At 44.7% G+C, this 26,216-nt stretch overlaps 1 protein-coding gene across 1 annotated transcript in view; it reads right to left on the bottom strand.

Moving 5' to 3' along the window:
* The window catches only part of SEMA3E (semaphorin 3E), a 71,446-nt gene extending 56,632 nt beyond the window's left edge, over positions 1 to 14,814 (bottom strand). Inside the window, exons 1-3 of the mRNA XM_066633139.1 lie at positions 14,662 to 14,814; positions 6,134 to 6,193; positions 1,597 to 1,716 (exon numbers count right to left, since the gene is read on the bottom strand). Of these exons, the coding sequence (XP_066489236.1) occupies positions 1,597 to 1,716; positions 6,134 to 6,193; positions 14,662 to 14,757 (276 nt within the window). The 5' untranslated portion in view covers positions 14,758 to 14,814. The remainder of the gene's footprint in view (positions 1 to 1,596; positions 1,717 to 6,133; positions 6,194 to 14,661) is intronic.
* Between the last annotated feature and the right edge of the window lie 11,402 nt (positions 14,815 to 26,216).

Raw genomic sequence — 26,216 nt, 5'->3', positions numbered from 1 at the left:
ATTGATATTTGTTAAAAATATGCAGCTTTAATATCTAAGGGCGCAATTCTAACCCCTTATGTCAGTGCTTCCCATCACTGGCTTAGCGCTGCCAATGGGACATATGCTGCACCCTGCAGTTGGGTGTCACTCACGGAGGCCTCCTCAAAGTAAGGGAATGTTTGTTCCCTTACCTCAGAGTTGCATTGCCCTTATGTCAGTGCTGGAAAGCACTGGATTAGGATTAGGTTAGAATTGTGCCCTAAATTGATCACACACATTCATGTTTTAAGATTAAAGATTTCAGAATTCCCTCCAGCAATTTCCCAAAGTTCGCCAAGTCTAAATGTGAACCTGAGGCCATATTTTCAGCCCCCCCCCAAACCTATCCTTAATTGACAGTGCTTTTTCCACTGCATCCTACAAATTGCAAGGATGCACTGCAGTCAGTACACATGGGTAGACGGTCCTGCCCCATTGATGCAGCTTTGAATAAACTGGATAGGGTCATCTCCACATGGATTCTATTCAAGCATCCACTGGCTGGCTCGAAGTTGGGTGCACTGCTGTTGTGAAAAGTTCACAGCAATGCGCATGACTAATGTACATTAAGGAAGACCCTTCCATGCTCTACACAGAAGAATCCAGCAGCTGGTCCATACATTTGAGGCCCTTATTTGTGGCTGCTGAAAGAAAAGTGCCCTGGTGGAGGTGCGGACACAACAGAATCCCAGTAGGTGATCTCCTACCACACTTGTGTGTACACAGGAAAGGATGGATTACGCCAGCAATTTGTCACAGATCTGAGGTATGATCAATCAACTGCACACATCCATGCTGGACATGGAATTTTCATTGAGGGATGCAACCTCAACAAGATTTACATACCATTAAAGGGCAGTCAATCTAGATGATCAAGGATAATAACACTCAGCTCGGTTGAGTTTTTTCTGAGAGTGCAAAGGGCTTCGTGCATATTATCAGGAAGTAACCCTTACAACAAACTTGTGAGGTTGGCAAGTGTTATTATCCCCATACTGAACCAGGAGCTGATGTTGGGAGGGAGTGGCTTAGCTAAGAACACCTACTATGTTCATGGCAGAGGTGAGTTCTGCTTCTCAGTTCAGGGGTCAATCCTATCCACCTTTCCAGCACCACTGAGGCTGTGTCAACAGCACTGCATCATGCTGTGGGGGAGGGGGCAGTCATGGAGGCCTCCTCAGTGTTTGTTCCCTTATGTTGGGGCTCACTGGCACTGGAAAGCTGGAAAGGATTGGGCCCTTTGTCTCTTAGGCACCATGTAACATCAGCTCTCCAATGAAATGGCAACTCACAGTAGCCAAAAAAGAAAACCACCTCTCCGTCAAAGCGGCTTATTGCACCATTCAAGAAACTAGAATTAGGCTGGGTGTGCTTTTAGCCTCCTGAACCTTGCTGAATGGAAGACAACCTTACTTCCTGTTCTCCACCACACTTCCAGTGTTCTTTACTGATGCCTCTGTGGTTAATGTCAGATCCACACAAGGCTCAGCACCTGGGAGCATATCCCCTTCATATGGAACATGTGCAGCGTTTGCATGGGACTCCATTCGGGTATTTGTGAGGAACGTTTCTTACCTCTGACTGATGGCCAACTCTGATAAAAGCGCAAATAGGATCAAAAGCCCCAGTCCCACAGGCCAGCAGGTGTGTTCGGTTGTATCGGTGCAGGGCTCGAACGTAATTGGCACACTCTTCCTAAGGTGGCAGACAAGGAATGCTGTTGAGTGGGGGCAATGACATCTTAAAAAACAATTTCATTTTGCAGGGAGGGGACATGATGAAGTTATAGCCTTACACTTTTCACTTGTAAACCCCATTGTGAATTAGCAGTATTTAAAACACCTGTTTGTGCTTGGTTTACAAGCAAAGGGCATCACATTCAGCATATATGGTTGTGAATTGGGGGGGGGGGAAGGTAAATGAATATTTCTGGGACAATTAATTGTTATGGAACAGATGTGAAATAAAGGCAGATGGAATGGGGATAAGTTTTTAAAGGTAAAACTGTTTTTAGGCAGGTATCTTATAGATAAAAGCATATGATTCTACTGTCTTAATATTTTAATATCACATTATCATCATAATACAGGATTTTCTTGTGTTATTGAGAATTGGAATCTGAATATTTTAGAAGGTTCTTTCACATGCAGCCTTCTGTAACTGGGCAAAGCTCAGGTGGGCTTCACAGAAACTGTAAAAGAACACAGCAGTTATTTGTGCACACCCAGCTGACCATCTACTAGAAGCTACTGACAAGGATTGCTAAGTGCCAGCTGAACATTAGAAAACAAAACTGCACTCAGCCATTCTTGGCAGGGGCCACAGAACTTGCACAGCCGAGCAACTAGTATAAACATTTCTTCACTGTTGTACAACCCGTGTTTCCAGGATAGTGTTACCCAGCTCACAATTGCTACAATCAACTTCCCTTACTACACGTCAGTGACTGCGGCAATGATTTGCAAGGTTTTTTCTTCTCAGGGCACACTGACCACTCCGGTCTTCTCTATGGCCTTTACCTCTTGTGATGTCATTTCTGGCTTCTGTGGCTCAATTTCCAATGAAACTGTCTGTAGTAAAGAGTTGTTTGTCCCTCTTCTTCTGCCAAAGCCGAGAAGCAACGACAGACAATTTGTTACTACAGACAGTGGTCCCAAAAAAGGAATTGCAGAACCCGGAAAAATTTTTCAGCCGCTGTGCTCCAAGTTTTGCAACGCATCCCTGGACCTTTTGCAACACACCAATATGAGGCAGCACACCGGTTGGAAATTGCTGGACTAGGGGATGCTCCCACATGACACCCCCAAGTCTTGGGTTACCCTCAGAGCATCCCCAGAAGTTTCAGACCTTTTAGGTTCCTTTTCAGATTCTCTAAGGCAGTGGTTCTCACGCAATTAGCATCAGGACCCACTTTTTAGAATGAGAATCTGTCAGGACCCACTGGAAGTGATGTCATGACCAGAAGTGACATCATGAAGCAGGAAAATTTTTTAAACAATCCTGGGCAGCAATCCAACCCACACTTACCCAGGAGTAAATCCCATTGACTATCATTGTTAAAAGAATACACATAGTAGGTTGATAAAAGTATAGGTCTGTAACATTTCCCCAAATGCAGTCACATACCATGGGAGCATCAAGTCTAATAGATTAAAAATAAAATATTGAAATGAACGGGGGACCCACCTGAAATTGGCTTGTGAGCCACCTAGTTGGTCCTGACCCACAGTTTGAGAAACAATGCTCTACGGTCATATGCTGACAAAACCAGAATCAAGAGGTCAGGTTTTCTGTGTGCTTCAGACTTTTTGTTTACTCCATCCGATTCACTAGACACAGCCAGGGTCTGCCCCTGGATACCAGGCCTCACCCAACCTACACCCACCTCAGCAGAGGCCTGTAGCAGGAGATGCAGAAGGTAGCAGCACCTTACCTTCTCCTCCTCCTCTCACAGTAGTAGCAGTAGTAGTAGTAACTTTATTGCCATTGTGCAAGAGCACAATGAAATTTATGCATCTTTTAGATACAAGCATAAATATATACTCAAATTCCCACAATCACACTCTACACACTCACCCACACATTCTATACAACATGCTTCATAATATAAAAACAGTATAACAGACCATAATGCCCAGGAGCATGGTAACAACTATATCGCCTTATTCAACGTAATTATGTCTGTGGGATAGAAACTGTTCAGGAGTCGTGTGGTGCTGCTCTAATAGTTCTGTATCGTCTACCCGAAGGCAACAGTTCAAAGAACTTATGAGCCGGATGGAAGGGGTCTCTCAGAATACTGTGTGACTTCTGCAGACAGTGAGATGTATAGATGTCCTCCAAAGCTGGTAGATGAAGGTTGATGATGTGCTGCACGATCTTAAAAATTATCTGCAGAGCTTTTTTGTCCCCTGCAGAGCAATTTCCGTACCACACCAAGATATCATAGGTTAGGACACTCTCAATGGTGCAACGATAGTAAGACACAAGCAGCTGCTGTGACAAATTTAACCTCCAAGCTTCCTCAGAAAATATAACCGCTTTTGTGCCTTTTTTATCAACATGCTGGTGTTAATAGTCCATGAGAGGTCCTCTGTGATGTAAATACCTAGGAATTAGCAACCCTCTCCACCTCCTCACCATTTATGTATAATGGTGTGTGTACATCCCTCTTTTTCCGGAAGTCAATTATAAGTTCTTTAGTTTTTCTGATATTAAGTGAGAGATTATTTTCTTTGCACCACAATAACAACTGCTGTACCTCCTTCCTATAAGCAGACTCATCATTCCCGCTAACAAGCCCCACCACTGTAGTATCGTCTGCAAATTTTATAATTTCATTGGTGTTACGTGATGGGGTACAGTCATGTGCATACAGGGAATAGAGGAAGGGGCTCAGCACACTGCCTTGGGGAGCTCCTGTATTTAAATTTAGAGTGGAAGAATGATAAGAGCCCACCCTAACTGACTGTGGCCTATTTGTCAATAAGTCCTTTATCCACAGACAAATGTCTTGCTGTATGCCCAAACTAGTTATTTTAAAAAACAGCCTGCTAGGTAGAATGGTGTTAAAAGCAGAACTATAATCCACAAATAACAGCTGAACATAGGTACCCCGTTATTCCAAATGACACAGGACTGTATGTAAAACAATAGAGATGGCATAATCAGTTGACCTATTACTCCTATATGCAAATTGACAAGGATCCAAGGTGGGTGGAAGACCAGACTTAATATGTTTCAACACCAGCCTCTCAAAACACTTCATAATTACCAAAGTTAGAGCCACAGGTCGATAATCATTGAGAGAAGCAACTACTGTCTGCTTAGGAACTGGCGTTATAATAGATGTCTTCAAGCAAGTAGGGACAGAGCACTGTGACAGAGATAAATTGAAAATATTTGTAAAAACTTCAGTCAGCTCTGCAGCGCAGTCCTTAAGGACCCGTCCCGGAATTCCATCTGGGCCAGCTGCTTTCTGGACGTTAATATTCTGCAAAACCCGTCTCACATCATCAGGCTGCAGGACAAGTGACTGACCATCAGTGGCTGCAGCTGGAATGTTGGTGGCTGCTGTCTCCTCCTCAAACCGGCCAAAAAACTGATTAAGCTGCTCTGCCATGGAATCACTACTGCTGGGCAGACTATTTTTATAATTCTGTCCAGTAAGTTGTCGCAGGCCCTGCTATACCCAGTGGGTGTCCGAACTTTCAAAATGCAGTACGAAACAGTACAACCTGGGCATGAGGAGAAACACCCATCCTCAGTTATTGCTATGTTATTTCATCAGATCAAATGGGGTGTGATGGAGCAGCTAAAATGCTTCAGTAGCACATTTCCACTCAGTCAGGTCTCTCTCTCTCTCTCTCTCATACACACACACACTAGTTGCATGTCCCACTTAGTCCTGTTGGCAACCTTCAGTCTCGAAAGACTATGGTATCACGCTCTGGATGGTTGTTCTGGAACAGCGTCTAGTGTGGCTGAAAAGGCCGATTTGGGAGTGACAATCCCTTCCACACCGGGAGCAAGTGCAGTCTGTCCCTGGTCTGTCTCCCTGGCTATGGGCCTTCCTTCTTTGCCTCTTAGCCTCAGACTGTTGGCCAAGTGTCTCTTCAAACTGAGAAAGGCCATGCTGCACAGCCTGTCTCCAAGCGGGCCGCTCAGAGGCCAGGGTTTCCCACTTGTTGAGGTCCACTCCGAAGGCCTTCAGATCCCTCTTGCAGATGTCCTTGTATCGCAGCTGTGGTCTACCTATAGGGCGCTTTCCTTGCACGAGTTCTCCATAGAGGAGATCCTTTGGGATCCGGCCATCATCCATTCTCACAACATGACCGAGCCAACGCAGGCGTCTCTGTTTCAGCAGTGAATACATGCTAGGGATTCCAGCACGTTCCAGAACTGTGTTGTTTGGGACTTTGTCCTGCCAGGTGATGCCGAGAATGCGTTGGAGGCAGCGCATGTGGAAAGCGCTCAGTTTCCTCTCCTGTTGTGAGCGAAGAGTCCATGACTCGCTGCAGTACAGAAGCGTATCTCAAATATATTTCATTAACACTACCCACCTATCAATAAAAGGAACACAAAGGAATTTTGCAGTTGGGTTGATACATACCAAAAATCGGCCTTTGATTGTGCATTCCTCCTCTTGCAAGGACGTACTAGGCCAATGGATCTGTAATAAAACAATTGAATCATCTGTACAAATGAAATGCCATGCGTCGCTCATTCATCAACATTTTATTGATTGAAATGACTTTAAACCCATTTAATCAGGGATATCCACTAAAATTGAGCGGCAGGGGAGTTGAAACATAATTTTGTATGTCTCAATCATGTCCCCCCTCAGGCGTCTCTTTTCTAGGCTGAAGAGGCCCAAACGCCGTAGCCTTTCCTCATATGTTACAAGCCATGATGGGTATGTGCAACCTCCTGGTTTCAGAAGTAGGCTACCTCAGAATGCCAGGTTCAAGGGAGTGGCAACTGCATGCAGGTCTCTTGTTGTCTTGTGTGCTCCCAGAGGCATCTGGTGGGCCACTGTTGGATACAGGAAGCTGGACTAGGCGGGCCTTTGGCCTGATCCAGCTGGGCCCTTCCATCTTAGCACAAGGGAGATTTTTTCCCCCTGTTATACTGCAGACTTCTTATACCCTTTTCCACCCGCTCAAAAGCTCTTTGAGCGCCACACGCTCCAAAAGGAGAGCTTTGGACTGGATTGCAGCATTGCTCAGGTTTCCTCAACAGGGACTATGATGTGCACTGTTATTTATGAAGCTTGGCCTTCAACCTGTCAGAAGGGGCTGATCTACAAACACATTTATGCAGCAAAAAGAAAGTCTTTTCCTCACAGATGTATCCCTTCTATCATTACGCAATTTGATGATGTTTTAGAAATTTCTGCAATGAGAAACATATTAGAAATCCCAATAGGTGAAGCAATAAAAAACTGGGTGGATATAAAATGCGCTTGATTTTTATGAGGCAGCAATCTGAAAATAACCTCCTTGGCAGAACATGTGAGGGGGTCATTCTCTCTGGGCCCCGGATTTGATAGCTATTTCCTCTCTTCTCCAAAGTTCATTTTATTCAAGCTGTAAATTTAAATTATGTTGTTTAAGTCAACGAGCGCTGTGCCAGGTAGATTATTGTGCAATTGTGTATTTTTTTAAACTTTTTGCTCTGAAAAGGGGCTACTCTGGTCCCCAAAGCCTATGATTCAAATTCATTTCCTTATCGCATTTGCATCCCATGTTTCCCCTTCTAGGGGCTCAGACAGATTCATGGGACTATCTTATTCAGGTACACACACACACACACACACACACACACACACACACACACACAGAGAGAGAGAGAGAGAGAGAGAGAGAGAGAGAGAGAGAGGCTCAAAGTTGCTGAATAAGCATTAAACCAAGGTTTGCCAAAACTTGTCCTTTATTCACTTCCCCCCTCTAACCTGTACGATGACCTAAAATTCACCAAGCATTTCTCTGCAATAATATTAGACCTTCATATTAAGAGTACAGAAATATCTCTTGTATTGAATCAAATAGAGCTGGCAGATTTTTTTTTACCAAGTTTTGCATTTGCCTAATCCATTTTCATGCTTTATTTTTGTTATTTATTAAACATGTTCCTGTGTGTACATTTATTTATTTATTTAAGTCATTCATTGCTCAATCCTGAGCTGCCCAATGCCCAGAGGAGCAGCGGTGACAAATGGCTGCCACTGCATCTTATACATGCCAGGCAGCTGCTGGAATCTCCTTGGGAGAAGGGGACATTCCTCCTCTTTCCCTGGGAAAAGAAGCCCCACAATGGGGCTACTCAAGTGTGCACTGGCTATTTTGCTGGGGCGGAGTTGAGAGGTCTCACATCAAGCTGGAAGTTCTGATGTGGGATGATGGATCTGGCACAGCAGAGCTCCACCGGTCCCGACCCCTCTTCTGCCCCACTCCCTCACAGTGCATATGGGGGAAGCATATCTCTATGCCCCCCTCCAACCATTAACGTTGTTTAGAGGCTTACCTGCAAAGTGTTTCTTCCTTTTACAGGATGCTATAAGCACGCAAGCTTATAGCATGGGAGAGCAAGCTGCAGGCAGCCTGAATGCTTGAAGAGACTACACTGGACATTAATGGGGGTCCCAGATCCGCAGATAATTTGCATCCGCAGATACAGGGAGAGGGGACACAGACACCTGTGTTTCTTGATCACTGTGCCCTGTATTGGTGTCATTTCTCCCCTCCGTTGGAGTGCATTGGTATCAATTTTGTTGTGGCTTTGGGCATGTGGGGGCCACGATAGGACATTTGCCCCATTGCTCCTCCAAATGCCTAATCTGCACTTTTATAGAAGCTTTCGTTCACAATCCCCTTTCTAACAAAAGCAGCGATTTTCAATGTTATTCTTCTCATGGCACACTGACCTCTGTGGTTCTCTCTATGGTCTCCACCTCTTGTGATGTCACCTCTGGGAGACTCTTCCAGGTTCTGCAGCTCTGTTTCTAGGGCAACTGCCTGTAGTAACAAACTGGCAGAGCCGGCAGAGGAAAAGGGACAGACAATTCATGACTACTGACAGTTGCCCTAGAAGCAGAGCCGCAGAACCCAGAAGAGCTTTTTTTCAACCAATGTGCTCCAAACTCCTGTGGCGCACTTGCAAACCTTTTGTGGTATACTGGTTGAAAATAGCTGCCCAAGTGATTATTGGGACCTTTGACGAGACTTTTTCAACCTCTCTCATTTCATGGCACACCAAAGTGCTAAAATTGTCAAGGCACACCATCAGTTTTTTTTTTACAATTGACAGGGCACACCCACTGTTGGCTGGGGGCTCACATCTCCCAATGGCCTTACTAATATATGACCCTACCCCAAACTCCTGCAGCACACTTGCAGGCCATTCACGGCACACCAGTGTGCCACGGCACAGAGGTTGAAAATTGCTGGACTAGAGACACCATACATCTCTTCACCCCTAATGAACAATGAATGCTCTGCAGGGCTTTAATTTTATTTAAAGTATTTCTTTCCCTGCCTTTGTTCAGAGTGCGTGCTTTCTAGAAAGGCTATATGCAGACATGGATTTAGCTAAGTATAATGATTTTCCACCAATTACCTTCATCAGCCCAGGTGTCTATTCGAACGGAAAACATGTTTCAGAGCTGTTCTTTACTCTTGTTTCAGTTTAGACCTCACAGTATAAATTACTTACATTCTTTTGTGTTTTTTAAGAGGTGAAATAAATGTAGTGGATTAAACAAAATGTGGGTGATGAAATTTGCAGAATGTTTCAGACCATGACTCATGAACATGACAGTTATTGAATAATTCTCTTTGCACGAGAGGTCACGCACAAAGGCCAGCGCAGTGTGTGCTGGTATAATGTCATTCCAGCTAAAATGCTCTTGAGAAATCACTGGGCTGCAGTGATTGCCAGCACGCCAAAAGGTTGTCATCCTGGCAGGTGCCCAATACCAAGTTAAAGATGCAGTCATCATGAGGAATTCTCAAGCACCGAGGAAAAATCACACATGGAGGGCGAAAGGCCACCATTTACAATCAATTAGTTTCTGGCTGTGTGTGTGGAGCAAGCACAGCTTACATTATCTGCATGGAAAAAATTCAGCAATTAAACACTTGCAATCAAGAAGAGAAAATATATCGTTAAAGGCCCACAAACTCACTTAATGTGCTGTCTGTGCATAAGAGCAAAAGAATGTTGGCCAAGTTGCTCTCTTCAATAGCAAGATGTATTTATCCACGGTACAATCTTCTGCTGGCTCAATCAGCGTGCTGGTGAGAAGCGGTGAGCACGCGAGCTCTTGAACCAAAGAACGGTGTATTGACATTTGCAGTTCTTCTCACCCAATAGTTTTGAACATTGGTGTAGCTCGCCTACGTGCAAGAGCTGTGTTGAGTTTCCTGCTTCCCACCTCAGGAATCTATACCATAGATGCTGTGACAATCTGGTGTGCAAGGATTCTCTTATAGAGTTCTGATCCCTGGCCTGGTCACGTGACAACCTCCTCAATGGTCAACCTTGTAGAGTCTATCTTGGCCAGCATTTCTCAACATTTGTTCCCCACTGTACCACTATGCATGGTCCACCTATTCAATGTACCACTGGAAGCAACTGGTGATGTGTCATCTTCAGTTACTTCCGGATTGGAAGGCCAGGTACAATACTACAAACACCAGTAAGAAGCTCAGAGCAGAGGGGAGGGTTTTTCTGAGCTTGCAAAAGAGCACATGCTTGCAAAAGGCCCTCTGAGCCAAGCCTCCTACTGCTGTTCAGCACATTGCATTGTTGGTCTTGCTGCCAGACAGCAGGAGTCTGCGGGGTCCCACGCGTACTGCCAGATACCACCTGTGGTATGAATACCATTGCTTGAGAAACGCTGATCTAGGCATTTGCAGTAGTCGCTTCAAGTATTGTCACCCCTTTTATCAAACTATGCCAGGGGGTGTCAATCACAAGGCCCACAGGCCAGATGCAGCCCCTGGAAGCTTTTTATCTGGCCTGCATGATAGCTGGTCTCTCCCAGCACCACCACGCCTTGGCAGAAGCAAAGCTGCTAGAAGGGTAGCCCGCGCGATAATTCCCACATCTCTCCCATAGCTGAAAATACTACCAAGACTGGCATATTTCTCTACAGTCACTTTCAGCTAATGAGTTCCTAGGAGAGAAGAAATTGTTTATTTCTGGTCATCACTTGCTTAATGACATCACTTCCTGCTTAATGGCATCATTTCTGGCCCTCAGCAGGCACCATGAATGCTATATGACCACTGTATAAAACACTTTGTGTAGCTTCCAAATAAGAAGCTAATAAAACCTAATAAAAAAGAGACTTGCAATGAATGGGTTTCCCCACTCTTCTTCCTGAGCAGCAGCATAAAGTACTACGAAGGGCGCTGCTGGATCAGTTCATGGGACCATCTAGTCCAGCTTCCTGTAACTCACAGACATCTGAGGGAGCACACAAGAGACTTGTGTCCAGGTGCCACTCCCTTGCACCTGGCATTCTGAGATAGGCTGCCTCTAAGAACCTCTGCAGTCGTGGTTCCCTGAGGCTCTATAGTACAGGCCTAGCAACTGCACTTACAGCATACAGTGGGGGTGTCAAACCTAAGACCCACAGGCCAGATGCGTCCTTTGGAAGTTCTTTATCTGGCCCTTGGGCTTTCCCAGCACCACTGTCAGCCACTCTCAGCTGCCAAGCTGACCTGAGGTGTCTCCGCTGAAAGGGCAACCCCCAGGATAGTTGGGTTATCCCATATCTTGAAAATATGATCAAGAATTGGATATTTTCTCTTGTCATTTGCAGCTAATGAGTTCCTAAGTGAGAAAAAAAAATTGCTTAATGACATCACTTCCTTCTTAATGACATCACTTCCGAAACCCCTGACTTATAGGAACTTCCATTTGCTTTCACTTATGCTCTGCTGGTATATTTATATAAGTATACAATAAACAATTTGCATAAAATATATAACAAATATTCTAAAAGGCACCTAGGCACCTGTGCTCCACCATCCAAGAGAAACTGACAGACCAATCCTCCTCATGTCTACTCAGAAATAAGCCCCAATGAGTTCAATAGGGCTTCCTCCTAGGTCTTTGCACTGAGGATTGCAGCCTAAGGACACAATCCTATCCAATTTTCCAGTGCAGTGTAGCCATAAGAACATAAGAACAGCCCCACTGGATCAGGCCATAGGCCCATCTAGTCCAGCTTCCTGTATCTCACAGCGGCCCACCAAATGCCCCAGGGGGCACACCAGATAACAAGAGACCTCATCCTGGGGCCCTCCCTTGCACTGGCATTCTGACATAGCCCATTTCTAAAATCAGGAGGTTGCGCATACACATCATGGCTTGTACCCCATAATGGATTTTTCCTCCAGAAACTTGTCCAATCCCCTTTTAAAGGTCCGGGCCAGATGCCATCACCACATGCTGTGGCAAGGAATTCCACAGACCAACCACACGCTGAGTAAAGAAATATTTTCTTTTGTCTGTCCTAACTCTCCCAACACTCAATTTTAGTGGATGTCCCCTGGTTCTGGTGTTATGTGAGAGTGTAAAGAGCATCTCTGTCCATCCCCTGCATAATTTTGTATGTCTCAATCATGTCCCCCCTCAGGTGTCTCTTTTCTAGGCTGAAGAGGCCCAAACGCCGTAGCCTTTCCTCATAAGGAAGGTGCCCCAGCCCCGTAATCATCTTAGTCGCTCTCTTTTGCACCTTTTCCATTTCCACTATGTCTTTTTTGAGATGCGGCGACCAGAACTGGACACAATACTCCAGGTGTGGCCTTACCATCGATTTGTACAACGGCATTATAATCCATTCTAAGTATAGGTGCTAAGAGCCCAGGTCTACCCTTTCTAAGTATAGGCGCAAGGAGCCCAGGTCTACCCATGATAATGGAGCATGCACTGCATCCTGTGGTGGGGAGGCAGGCACAGAGGCCTCCTCAAGGTAAGGAAACCTCTGTTCCCTTACCTCAGGGCTGCATTGCAGCTGCACTGGTGCTGGAAAGTTGAACAGGATTGGGCCCTCAGTCATGTACATTCTTCCTTTTCCAAGAGGCAGGGACAACACCTCATGTCTGCATATTTCCTTCCTTACACATCTCTGGATCAATTTTACAAAAATGTATCATTTATTTGACAGGCTCCGCACTCCAGGCCCAGGCAAAGGACAAGCATCTGATGTGCAGCAAATGAGGCATCAGTTAAGAATCTAAAGAATCTGTCTACATAGAACTGGATTTCTCCTGAAAACAGACTCTGAATTCCACATAGTCATTTTCTACTGCACAGACTTGCAATTAACTGTTGCAAAACTTTCTACTTTCTAAAGCAGGTCTTTGCACCCTTTTGCAATGTAGCATCTGTGAACTATCAATGGAGCCAACTGGTTTGAAACCATTCCTTCCAGTAAGCTTTTCCTACACTTGAGTCACTGTCCTCTGCAGGGCCTCCAAGTTAAAACAAAAATGCAGTGCGACCCCTTAAGCCAGTGTTTCTCAACCAGTGGTACTCATAAGTGGTGTCTGGTGGTATACATGGGACCCCAAATCCCACTGCCTGGCAGCGAGACCTACAACACAATGTGACAAGCAGCGATAGGATGCTCACCTCAGCAGGCACAGCGCCAACATGCACTTTTTGAGCACTCAAACAAGCCTCCGCATCAACCCCTGTGCCTCTTACTGGTGTTCGTTGTGTCACATCTGGCCTCCCAATCAGGAAGTAACTGGAAATGACATCATCACCAGTTACTTCCAGTGGTACTTCGAATAGACCAGGTGTGTCAAACTCGTTTCATACCGAGGGCCGAATGGCATTCATGATGCCTGCTGAGGGCCGGAAGTGATGTCGTTAAGCAGGAAGTGATGTCATTAAACAACTCATAACAAAAAATAAGCACTTTTTCTCAATTAGGAATTCATTAACTACAAATGAGAGAAGAGAAAACACGCAAATCTTGATCATATTTCAAGATATGGGGGAGCCCAAGTATCATGTGGGCTGCCCTTTCAGCAGTAACACCTCAGCACAGCTCAGCAGCTGAGAGCCTGAGGGCTGGATAAAAAGCTTCCAGCCCTCGGGCTTATGTTTGACACCCCTGCAACAGGACCATGCGAAGTAGGGACAAACATTGAGAAACACTGCCTTAAGCATTTACAGCACATGCCTATTGTCCTGCAGTTGTGTACCACAAAAATTGGATAAAGCCTCTTCTTTAAAGGTTAGACTTGTAAGTTCTTTGGTGCAGGTGAACAGGCCAGACTTTTTAAAGTAGATAAAAGCATGTGGGGATCAAAATGGTGATAGCAAATTGCCGTTTCCCAAACTAAAGTCTTCCTACGAGCCAGGATGGCGTAGTGGTTTGGGAGAAGACTCATACTGCTAGAGGATGCACGGAGCGGATAACAGAGGACTTAGCATTCTCACAATCGCTTCCTGTAGCATCCAGTAGCAGTATCAGGGCCCAATCCTATCCAGTTTTCTAGTGCTGGCGCAACTGTGCCAATGGGGCATGCGCTGCATCTTGTAGTGGGGCAGCAGTCACAGAGTCCTCCTTAAGGTATGGGAACATTTATTCCCTTACCTTGGGGCTGCATTGCGGCTGCACCAGTGCTGGAAAACTGGACAGGATTGGGCCCTCAGTCTAGGTTCTCGCTGTTTCCTGCTCCAAAGTAAAATGAAGAAAAAGCTGCCTTTTGCAAAGTTTTTGCAATGAGAGATGAGTCGTAAGTGTGACAGGGGTAGGGAATTTGGGAACTGTGGATATGGGCACCATGGATAAGGAAGGCATCTCTACATGAGAAGAGAATCAAAGGATTATAGTGTATGCTTTTCTCTAATCTCTTTCAATTACATTCATTCTTTGTTACAGTCAATTTCAAGGTAACACAACCTGCAAGGAATCTGACCTGCACAAATCCTCAGTAAAATGGATATTTTGGAATGAGCTAGCAGGCCAGATGATGTTCCCAGGGGATTGCGCCCATTGTATTCCATTTTTAAACATTTGAGTAAGCCTGTCCTCCTTCTCACTCCACTTTAAAAAAATGCCAACAAGAATTTCTTGCCATTACTATCAGAGTACGTAAGCAGTGACTGTACCTCTCTGTAATTCTCGCTGATGCGGTCTAAGCTGAGGGAATACACCAGGTTCTTTCCTCCCACAAAGAGTCGATCTTGATATTCATCCAGGAGCATGACATGAAGACCAAGGTATCCAGACGGGCTATGAAAGACCGACGTTCTGTTTAAGTCCCAGAGCTCTGAAACACAACCAGACCGTGCATTAAAAATCCCAAAGAACATACGTCCATGACACCATGTTCATGCTCTCCTGGGAAATTAAGTAAATGGTTCTGGGGTTTTAAGATTTTCCCAAGCTTCTAGCCTGGCAGAACACCTGGGAATCATTTCCAAAACTCTTAAACTTTCAAGGAAGGGTGGGTGTAGATCTTTCCAATTAATCTTTCTGCTCAGTGTATCAGAGATACACATAAAAAAAGATACTTCCTTCTTAGATTTCTAAAGAGAAAATGATAGGGGGGCGGAAAGGAGGAGAGAATCAACAATGAAAAATTCTCTCTCACTTCTCTACTTGGAAGAACTATAAACTTGAATTGCCCTGTTTTGAACGAGTCTAACACCAGTAGGGTTAACACCAGCATCTCCTCTATGGAGAACTCGTGCAAGGAAAGCGCCCTACAGGTAGACCACAGCTGCGATACAAGGACATCTGCAAGAGGGATCTGAAGGCCTTAGGAGTGGACCTCAACAAGTGGGAAACCCTGGCCTCTGAGTGGCCCGCTTGGAGGCAGACTGTGCAACATGGCCTTTCCCAGTTTGAAGAGACACTTGGCCAACAGGCTTAGGCAAAGAGACAAAGAAGGAAGGCCCACAGCCAGGGAGACAGACCAGGGACAGACTGCACTTGCTCCCAGTGTGGAAGGGATTGTCACTCCCGGATTGGCCTTTTCAGCCACACTAGACGCTGTTCCAGAACCACCATTCAGAGAGCGATACCAGAGTCTTTCGAGACTGAAGGTTGCCAACACACAGGATTCTTCTAAAACAGAATACTGAGAATTCTCACCTAACTGCATACATTGGGGCAGCTGGATTCTGTACATGGCTTATGGGTCACCATTTTAGACCCAGATAACCAACATTCTCTGTACATTATACTGTATATTTCATGTTCAATTATTCTCCAAGAACCACCACCAACAAGTAACTGTCCTGAAGGTGCGTTCTATCTAGTTTTTAAGGTTCATTGCAGTCTTACGTTCCTTTCAAGCCTGAAAAGAGTTCAAATTAAGGCTGTTTCTTAAACTCTTTCACAGGCTACAGGCTTGAAACCCGCTTGTGAAAGGGCATCTAATTTCTACTTCTCCATCACCAACATGGAGGACTGCAAGGTCTCAAGGGTAGGGCCTGGTGAAGCAAAGACTGGAGCCTGGCAGCACTGAGTGATATTTTTAAAATTATTCTCTGAAACAGGAATGGGCAAATTCCACCCTTCCCTCCTGCCAGAGAGATAATTCTTGGAAATAAACTTGCATCTTTTAGTGATTTTTCACCACCTTTTTTGTTTGAGAAAACAAAGGAAAAAGACAAACCCAGAAGAGACCCCACTACCGTCTACTTCCAGCTTCCACCTCCCAAGCAAATTTAACCCTGTGAAGGAAGAAACCAGAGGGGAAAAGAGTTTTCTGGAAACAGGAAAGGCCTTGCGAGTCTCACATTTGCAATTCTATGTTAATGTTTTCTTTTTTGTAACCTGCTATATGTATTTGGTTTGCAAGACTTTTAAAAATAAAAAAGAAACGAGTTTTCAATAAGAGAGAATCTCCAGTAAGGAGAGGCTCAGCTCTTCCCTCCCTTCCTTGTTTCCTCTTCCTCCCTGACCCACCTTTCTAATTCTGGGAGTGGGGAGAGGAGGAGCAGGAGAAGCAGTGGAGGCAAGTAGGTGGATAGAGATGGGTGTCCCCCCATCTGCTGCCTGAGGCAGTTGCTTCAGTTGACCTCACGGATGAGCCAGCCCTGGAGATCCAACATAGGTGTCATGCAGGGGTTCCCAAACGTACGTGGTCACGGTGCCCTTCTTTTCTGACGGCCTCTTCCTGGGTCTCCAAGCAGCCACCTTCTTGGATCACGTGAGAATTATGCAGTCCAAGATGGTGGTGCCTGGAAGAGCTGGGAAGCCAGGGACATCCCGCTGCTCTCCTGTGAATTTGCTGCAGCGCCCTCAGGCACCACGGCACACAGTTTGGGAACAGCTGGTGTAATAAATAATATTTCTAAAAACCACACGGGAAAGAGGAAAGATTCTGCACTAGAAATCAGTTGTAGAGGTGATGGTAGGAAATTTCTGAAATGAGATCTTTCCCCACTTTGCAAACCCAGATCTCACATCTGACTCAAATTTGTCCCCCTTCGAGGCAGCAGTTCCCACTAGTTCTCCCCTCCCCAGCCTGGAACCATCTGCTGCGGGCGGGAGAGGCTTCAAGGCTAGACACAGCAGGCTCAGGACCATCCATTTCTAATGACTGCAGCTTCCATTTGAACCATGGAAACTTCCATACAATAATCTGAGGGACGCCAGTAACAAAGAGCAAAATTTCACAATGAATCGTTAACTCTTCTGAACCCAAAAGTTCTCAAATCAGTTCTCAAACCCAAAAGTTTTTATCAGTAGAATGTGCCTTAGGCTGCAATCCTATTCATGTTGTCCCGGGAATACACTTCACTGAACTCAAGAGGATTTACTTCTGAGTATACATGCCTAGTGTTGTGCTGTAAGTTATTTTCCAGTGTGAATTAAAAAAAACAACTGAGTAAGTATTCAATTACAAATGATTTTCTATTCAGAGCTGTGAAGAAACTTCTGACAGACAGACAGACAGACAGACAGACAGACAGACGAAAGGGTTTACACCGTTCATCTTTTGCGCCTAACAGGCCTACTTCACACCTTCCCCAACCTCTTGTAAAATCTTCTTCCATCTCACCTAATTATACGGAGCATTCCTCCCAAGAAAGATGTTTTCAAGATGTGGGACACTGAAGACGGGCATCCTGAACCCACCGAGTATGTAAGGAACCCCCTCCCCATGATTTCTTTATGGAGTCACTACCCAAGTTACCATCTGTCCCAAACAATAATATACTAAACTGTATAATGTAATAATCTACAAAGTCCACGTAACGTGAGCAGACCATCTAAATGGCATTTCACGTCTTCAACTATCAATTGAGCAAAGGACTGTCAAATGGATTTCCTGCAGGTCTTAAACCTGGGAATGTTTGTCAGGATGTTGGCAGGCGACCAAGGAGTTTAATTTGTCTAGAATTCTTGGTACTGATGGAGACGTGAATTTGAAAATCTCCGCACTTCTTTGCCTTATGTCAAAAAGTTATCTGGTGGAAAGCAAAAAGAGGTGACAATTTTTTCAAAAATTTTTTTTAACACAATGAATACAGTATAAAATAATTTCAATGAAACCACATTGAATCAGCTTACATAAAATGAATCATTAAAGGCTTAGGAGCCCAATCCTGAGCCCTGCGTGCCGGCTCGCCTCTGGCACACACTGTTGCAAACATGCTGCAAGGCATGTTTGCCTGGCTTAGCACCAACCCAATGCTGGAACTAGCCCAGCGCAAGCTTATGCTGGGCCAGTGCCGGTGCGATGCCGGTGATCCGCCACTTGGCAGTCGCCCGGACCACCTGGCGGCGGAGAGGTGAGTGAGGGTCTGGGGAGTGGCAGGGAGGAGGCATTCCAGTGTGGGGGGAGGTGGGGGGAGGGCAGGGAGGAGGCATGGTGGGAAGGATGGTTGGGTGGAGCTTGGCTCTACCAGATCCAAAGTCCCACGTTGAGCCTCTTGGCTCCTCATGGAACTCTGTGACTCTGTGCCTGCTCGATAGTGGCTGCAGAATTGAGTAGACCCATTCTGGGTCAAAAGTCCCCTTCTCCCGAGGAGGTGGCGGCGGCTGCCTGGGGTGCATTGAATGCTACAGCCACCACTTTGGCTCTGGGAAGCTCAGGATTGGGCTTTAAATCTCACTGACTAGCTTAAGAGCATAAGAGCCCAGCTGGATTAGGCCAAAGGTTCATCGAGTTCAGCATCCTGGATCTCACAGTGGCCCACCAGATGCCTCAGGGAGCACTTAAGTTAACAAGAGACCTGCATCCTGGTGCCCACTCCTTTGCACCTGGCATTCTGAGGTAGCCCACTTCAAAACCAGGAGGTTGCACGTACCGCTCATGGCTTGTAACCTGTAATGAACTTTTCATCTAGAAATCTGTTCAGTCCTCTTTTAAAGGCATCCAGGCCAGACATCCTGAACACCACAACGAAGTTCCTGTGCTTGGTCATCTCGATCCCTGAACAACAGCAATCCTCTTGAGAACTGCGACAATTTCTTGAAGATCCACCTGTTAATACATTTGCAGTTTCTCAATTGTTCTTGCATGCAGAATGCACACTTGGCTGAACTGTGCTAATTCTTCATCCTAAAGCACTTACTGACTACAGCTTCCCAGTTAAAAGCACTGGCACACTGCCAGTCTGAATCATGGCTGCTCAGTTGGCCTCACTGCACTGCACTGAGTTGCTGCTCAGTGAGTCACAACTTCTCCTCCACTCCCTGCAAATCCACCAAACTATTTTTAAACCTGATACTCTTTCTGGACACTTCAAAGCAACAGAGAATAATTTTCTTTATCTGGGTGGAAAATCACAGACCTTGACGGCATTTCTAGTAAACAGCAAGACGATAAGATGAACACGAATGTGTTGTCATTTTCCTAGAGAAGGAGAGTGTGCATTTCCTTAAGAGAAGAGACAAGGGTCTTAGATGATAGGTAAACATGTATCTAGCACTACATGTGCAAAGAAATGTTCAGCAATCTTTAGCCAAAATACTGCTATTTCTGCTGTAGCTTCAAGTGCCGGCTCCATAATCTAATAAGCTCTAAGCACACTGGCAAGCCGGAGGGCTCAATCAACTCTCCAGCACCAACACAGCTCCAGTGCAGCCCTAAATGTTTCCTTACCTGGAGGTTGCCTATGTGACAGCAGTTGAGCTGTCAAGTAGCATATTGGATAAATGTAAATAATGCAAGGATAACAATGTCTTCTAGTGTTATTTGGTGACGGGAATCATAGATGAAAGTTTCTGAGCATTCCAAAAATTAAACTGGATGGATCATGGAGCAAAGGAGGCCTGTACCAGCTATGGCCCATCAAGCTGAACAAACCCAGCAACCACGTATTATGGTCTAGCAGATACAGGTGCATCCCCAGTATCTGTGGATCAGGCATCCATGGATTAGACTTGCCACAGATGCTGTGGATACTGGGAAAAGTCACTTCTGGTGCAAATTTGTGTATCTGCGGATTCATCTATCTATTGCAGTCCTGGAACAGACACCCTGCAGATAATCACACTGTTTTTGCTTAACCCCCTTGTTTTTGCTGTCTGAGACAAGTAGTAAAATCAGGGAGTTTATTGAGGCCCTAGCAGGCCGACACAGAGGAGCAGCCAACACCATTCTGGTTTGCCGGTTGTTAAATGTGCAGACTCTGCCCTGTTCACTAAGGGCTGGAGCGTGTGCTTCAGATGCCACAGCACTGCCTCCACAGACACCAACCTAAGGCAATTCAACATCACTAATATCACTGAACATATGAGTATTGATTCCGACTCTGAATCTCAACCTTAGGAAGCTACTTCTGAGTTTCAGAGGCAACTTTTGGTTGAAGCCAAGAGAACAATTGCTGGCCGGGTGTGACCCAGGAGAGGCATCTGCAGCATTCCTTATCAGTGGGGGGAGGGGTCTGGAACCAAACCTGCAAATAAGGGGGGTCCACTGTGTAATTAATTGCACCTAAGGTCAGGTATATGCATTGACATTTCTGCCTAAAAGTGGAAAATGTTCAGACACCTGAAACTATCATGTCCAAGGGAGTGCAGAATTATTTGGAGGTGTGCTTTATTACACAGCAGGGGTTCTCAAACCTTTTAACACCAGGACCTGCTTTTTAGAAAGGCAGTCTGTCGGGACTCACCAGAAATGATGTCATTAACCTGGAAGTGATGTCATGGCCAGAAGTGACATCCTCAATTTAGGCTTCAAACCTTAGCAGCAATCAGTCAAAGGACCCATTACGCAGTGTGGTCTTGCTGTTATTTTGCATGCCTTGCAATTCAAACATTCCAACTCAGAAGTCAAAGCAGAATGGAGAGTGGATCCTTCTCCAACCACAGCCTCCCCTTTCCAGTGCCCCATCTTTCCACTTATTCAGAGCAAAGCACCAAGCCTCTCTCCCACTGGGAGCCTGCCCTGCCCAGCAGCTCTGTATTTTCAGCGGCAGCTGCACTAGGTGCTACACAACCCACCTAATGGGTCCTAACCTATAGTTTGAGAAACATGGTTTTAGAGCATTTTCCTGCCATACTTTAGAAATACCAAAATAAATTGTAATTCATGAAGACAGGACAACATCTGAAATTAAATAGGGTGATTATTGTACTTGGGATAGGTTAAGTGCTTCAAGAAGTGCAGAAATTTATCCTTTAAAAAAATGGAGAAGAACTGGAGCCATCCTGAAGAGAAGATATAGTGGCCTAGTCCCCCTCCCTTCTTAACTGGATCTGGTTGTGATTACTGCACAGAATCCAGAAGGCTGTAAAAACATGAGATGCATCTACACTGTAAAATTGGTTACAGCCTGTCTAGATCTTTAAGGGGCTCTGTATGACTGAAATTATTCTCCTAATTTTCCCTCTGTCATCTCCTATAAGTACTTGGTTTATGCTCTTTTGTGAACGCATATCAAATTCAGCTGGTGTCATTGAAACTGATCTGTTTTAGATCGTAACAATGGAAATATTAAACGTAACAAACCTGCCAAGATCTATGGCAGGGATTCTTCCTATAATCCTACTGAAACCCAAGTTCAGTAATCTCAAAGAACGATGGTGTTTGCTTCCCCACCCAGCTTTCCACAGGGAGAGTGGAGTTTCGGTGAAAAAAGGAAAAGGAACCTACCCAACCACTAAGCAACTTGCACCATGCCAGATTTAACAATTCAGCCTCAGAATATGTGCCTCCCCAAACAAACACACATATTGAAACCAACTAATTCAATCAAGATTCTAATCTAATAAAACCTAATCTAAAATTCAAACAAACAAGTGCTCTTATATTCTTTTTTGATCTTCATCTTTGGAAGAGAAGACCAATAAAATGTTAGGATCCATGGCGGCAAGTTTGAAAAAAGGTATAAAGTTTTGGGGTATTTTTTTTTTTTTTTTCATTTTAGAAATTCACATGTGATAGACCTGCAACTCACCATCTCCATGGACCTGAATGCTTTAAGATTTTGGGGCTAGACAGTGGAGAAACCTATTGTCCTGCCAGAAATCCCCATTGATGTGAACAGAAAGTCTAATTTTCAACAATGTGCAATGTCAGCTGTACATATATAGATAAAACTTGTGGAAGTAGCAGCCTAGACCAACCCAGGTCCAAGCAGCCCAGTCTAACTTCCCTTGTGCAGATGTAGTCACACGAACAGTGCATGCATCGAATCCTCTGGGGGTTTCAGACCCTGAAGGTCTCCTCTGGGTAAGGGAACATTTGCTCTGTCAGCAGCGGAAGAAGGACAGACAATTTGTTACTACAGACAGTTGCCCGAGAAACAGAGCTGCAGAACCCAGAAGAGTCTCCCAAAAGCCAGAAGTGACATCACAAGAGACAAAATCCATAGAAAAGACCACAGTGTGCCATGAGAAGAAAAACGTTGAAGATGGCTGGTTTATAATGTACATAGAATGAAATACAATTTTATAGCTGAAAAATGCAGATTATGCCTTTCATTATGTTTCAGGAAGTACATGTGGTTTGAACTACCACAGGCAGGTAGACATTTCCTTGTGGATACTGATTTACTAAGGTGTACCATGCCAAATGCATGCTTTTTGCCTGTTGGACCAACGTGAGATTCCTCCAACAGTGTTGTGACCAAAATACATATATGTAAGGGAAAGGTTGATATTCAGAATGATAGCAAGTAAAATTCAATTTCCTATAGAAGAATGGATAGAAGCAATCTATCCTTGGGGGGCCATCCCACTGGGCATTTTACCCAGATCAGCGTGGCATATCACTGACACTTCATGTAAAACAATCTCAAACCCACAACACTGTAAAAAGGAAAAAAACACAAAAGCTGCATTGCAGTGGAAGCCACGGGGGTGGAGAGAGAAAACCAGACCAATTTTTATCATATTTTTCTGGCCAATCCAGCATTACAAGTGCAAACCCCTGGATTTCAGTGAGGCTTACACCATAAGTACACTTGTCACTGCAGTCTTAACTTTCACAAACCAAATACTTAAACTATGAAAAAATTCTGCACAACCCTTGCAAAACGACAAATTAACTCCAGAGTCAATCAACATACAAAGTTAATATACTGTTTGTCATGAGAAAATCCCTGTCACTGCTAATATCTGCTGTTCCCAGCCTGAAGCAGAAATTTGGACTGACTCAGTTTATAGCAATCGGGAAGGGGCTGGGTCTCCACTGGCACAATGCCACTCATTCCACTGCCCTGGGATTTACTGAATTGCATGGAATACAGCCACATGTTTCTTATCTTGCGGCCTGCAAACATGACGATGGATACCAGTCTTAGTATGTGCTGGCCCAACTTTGCCTTTTTTTGCACATTCTTACCTTCTGCAAAAAATGAGCAGGAATGTGAAATGCACACACAAATGAAGGGTGCCAATTCAGACTGAAGCTATTCCTGGAGGTGTCCTCCCCCCCCCCCGCCAACATGATGCAATATTGGGTATTCCTAAGGCCCTGTTAAAATCTCCAGGATTGCTTTAAATAGTCACATGGAGGCTGATGTTGATTCCTGGAGACTCTGAGCCTGGAGTGTTGTAAGGCTAACACAAGCGCACAGTCAAGGCCAATTAGCAAAGCTGAATTTCGTTAGCTGTCTCCAGACATCTTGCCACAAACCAGTCGCTTAATGTTTATATCGTTCTTTTATTGTGTGCAAATGTCTTTGTGCTTCTGTAGGACCTGGACTCCAAGAACTACTGTTGTACCCACAGAGGACAATGGATGGGTGGCTGTGACTAAACATGTAGCTTCATCTAATGTGAAAGCCACAGTCATGACTACCAGGGACCCAGTGTCGTGAAAGAGAGTGATCATCAATTGTGACACACAGGGTTGGCTCTAGCATGAGCTAGGACATGACAACTGTGATGGACAACAGATAATGATTAATCTTAAAAGAGAACTGAAAGGCTCAACCTTCCTGGACCTGATCTGCCCTCCCCACACACCACTGCTGCCTTGTTCCATCTTCCCCCCCACTCCTGTAGTCATCTTGTTTTGCCTTGCCCCACCTCACACCACCCCTCCTGTCCCTGTCACCTTTGGTGGCAGGCGGCTCCAGATCTGTTGGTGGGGGCGGGAAGGCTCTGGTCTTCCTGCCAGCATCTCAGCCGTGCACCGCAGAGCATGCTGCCGGAGCACCATTTACAAGTGGTGCTGGTTGCATAAGGATTGGGCCATTAGAACTTTTTAGTACCAGGTCAAACTTTTTAAAACGATAATCTATTGTAACCCACTAGACCAGAGGTGTCCAAACTTTTCAGCAGGAGGGCCACATCATCTTTCTGACACTGTGTCAGGGACTGGGGAAAAAAGAGTTAATTTTCATTTCAAATTTGAATAAGTTTACATAAATGAATATATTACAGATAGAATATCTTTCATTCAGCTAGAATATTCATTATATGAATGAATGAAGGTCTTGCAACAGCTCAAGGCCTATAAAAGGCCTTGCACAAAGCAAGGCCAGCCTCTCCTTTGCTTCTGCAGCTGCATCACAGATGTGAAACAGCAAGCAGGGGAGGGAGCCCTCATCCCCCAGCTCACATGAGAGGTTGAACAGTTGGCTGTCACACTGAGAGCAGTTGCATCAGGTCAGCGCAGGCTCCAGCAAGTGGCCAGAGACTCATTGGAGGCTGGGGTCTCCCTGAGGGCCAGTTTGGGAGTCCTCGAGGGCCGCATGTGGCCCCAGGGCCGGGGTTTGGACACCCCTGCACTAGACTAAAAGAGGGAGAGAGAGACACACACATAATATTTTTCTTTTTTAACAATAATTAATAAATTAATTATTAATTGGGGTCCTGTGCTTCCTAGGCTGCTAGAGACCATACAAATAGTATGAGTGTGTAGACCTTTGATAGACATTCCCTAGAAATGGAGTCCCAAAACCTTTACAGTCATTCCAGGGCACCCATAAAGTTGAACTGGAGAGCAAGTTGTGCAGTGAGGAACTCTCAGGCCAGACAAAGGCTGAAGTTCATACTGGGCAGACATGATCTATAGCAGGCCAATTACTAATTGGTAAAAGTGACATTTTAACTTGGGGTATGAAGACCTCGTACCAGAGGTTAGCAATCTAGTCAGTGATTTTCTTTGCAAATAGTTTTTTTTAAAAAAATGTTTCAAACACTTTTTGCAACCCATCAAAAATTGGCTTGCGACCTGTTGGTGTGTCCCAACCCACAGTTTGGGAAACACTGCATTAGAAGACTTATCTCCTATTGTAGTTCAAACAAAAATCAGAAGGTTAAAGCAATGCAATCTACAGAATGTCTATGTCTCAATCACAGTGTGAGTATTCAATGTGGCTGTTGCCACATATACTACATTGAGGAACTATTGCAGCAGAAGACAGCTGTTATAATACTAGTTGGAGGTCTTTGAAAACACATAACAAATTAACAAGTAAAATATCAATCCAAACCAATTGGAAGGACCTGAATTTTGCATCCCATTTGGCACAAATTTAGACTTGGTGCGAGCAACTGTTAATATACTAACTTCAGTTTGGCTTGAAAATTAGGTATCTTCCAGCACCCCCACTCCCACTCCTGCAAGATAAGGAGAACACCACTGACCACTTATGAGGGACTTGCAAGGGATACTGAGAAATTATTATTTCAACACTTGAACTGCACCTTGCAACTAAAAAATAATTTCTCCTAAGTGTCCAGCAGGCAATCTAATATTACAGATGCATTGGGAGGGTATATTCTTTCTACAATGACCCTAAATCTATGGATTGCATAGCACCATCTCTCATCCAAGCATCACAAAAAATGAAAAGCCAAATGCTTCACTTTGGCTGCTCCTCTGCAAGCAGTTCCTGACGGTTTTTAGGCAGATGTAAAACCTGTTTATTTCACTGGGTTTTTATTCTGCAATCCTAGATACAGTTACTGGAGTATTTTTTTTTCCAGTCAAGCACACTCTTTGTGCTTTTATGTGATGGCCCATTTATTCTGAAACACTCAGAATCTACAGCCTCCCCTTCCTCTATTCTGGCAGGCAGCAGAGCAACTTGATGTTTTAGGCGACAGTTTTGAATAAATACATTTATCCAGTGATAAATAGAGCAGAGAGTACTTTCTGGAGATGTATATGTATGCAACGTTTTATTCTATACAAAACTTTTTCTGTGTTTATGCTATTTGGTACAATAGTTCCAATTTATTTAAAGTTTAACTACAGGAAAAGACAGCTTTGTGCAAAGACAAACAAATTTTATAACAA

Source organism: Tiliqua scincoides, chromosome 7 (assembly GCF_035046505.1).
Source record: "Tiliqua scincoides isolate rTilSci1 chromosome 7, rTilSci1.hap2, whole genome shotgun sequence".
In the NCBI taxonomy this organism is placed as follows: domain Eukaryota; kingdom Metazoa; phylum Chordata; class Lepidosauria; order Squamata; family Scincidae; genus Tiliqua; species Tiliqua scincoides.
This window is presented reverse-complemented; position numbering and strand designations above follow the sequence as displayed.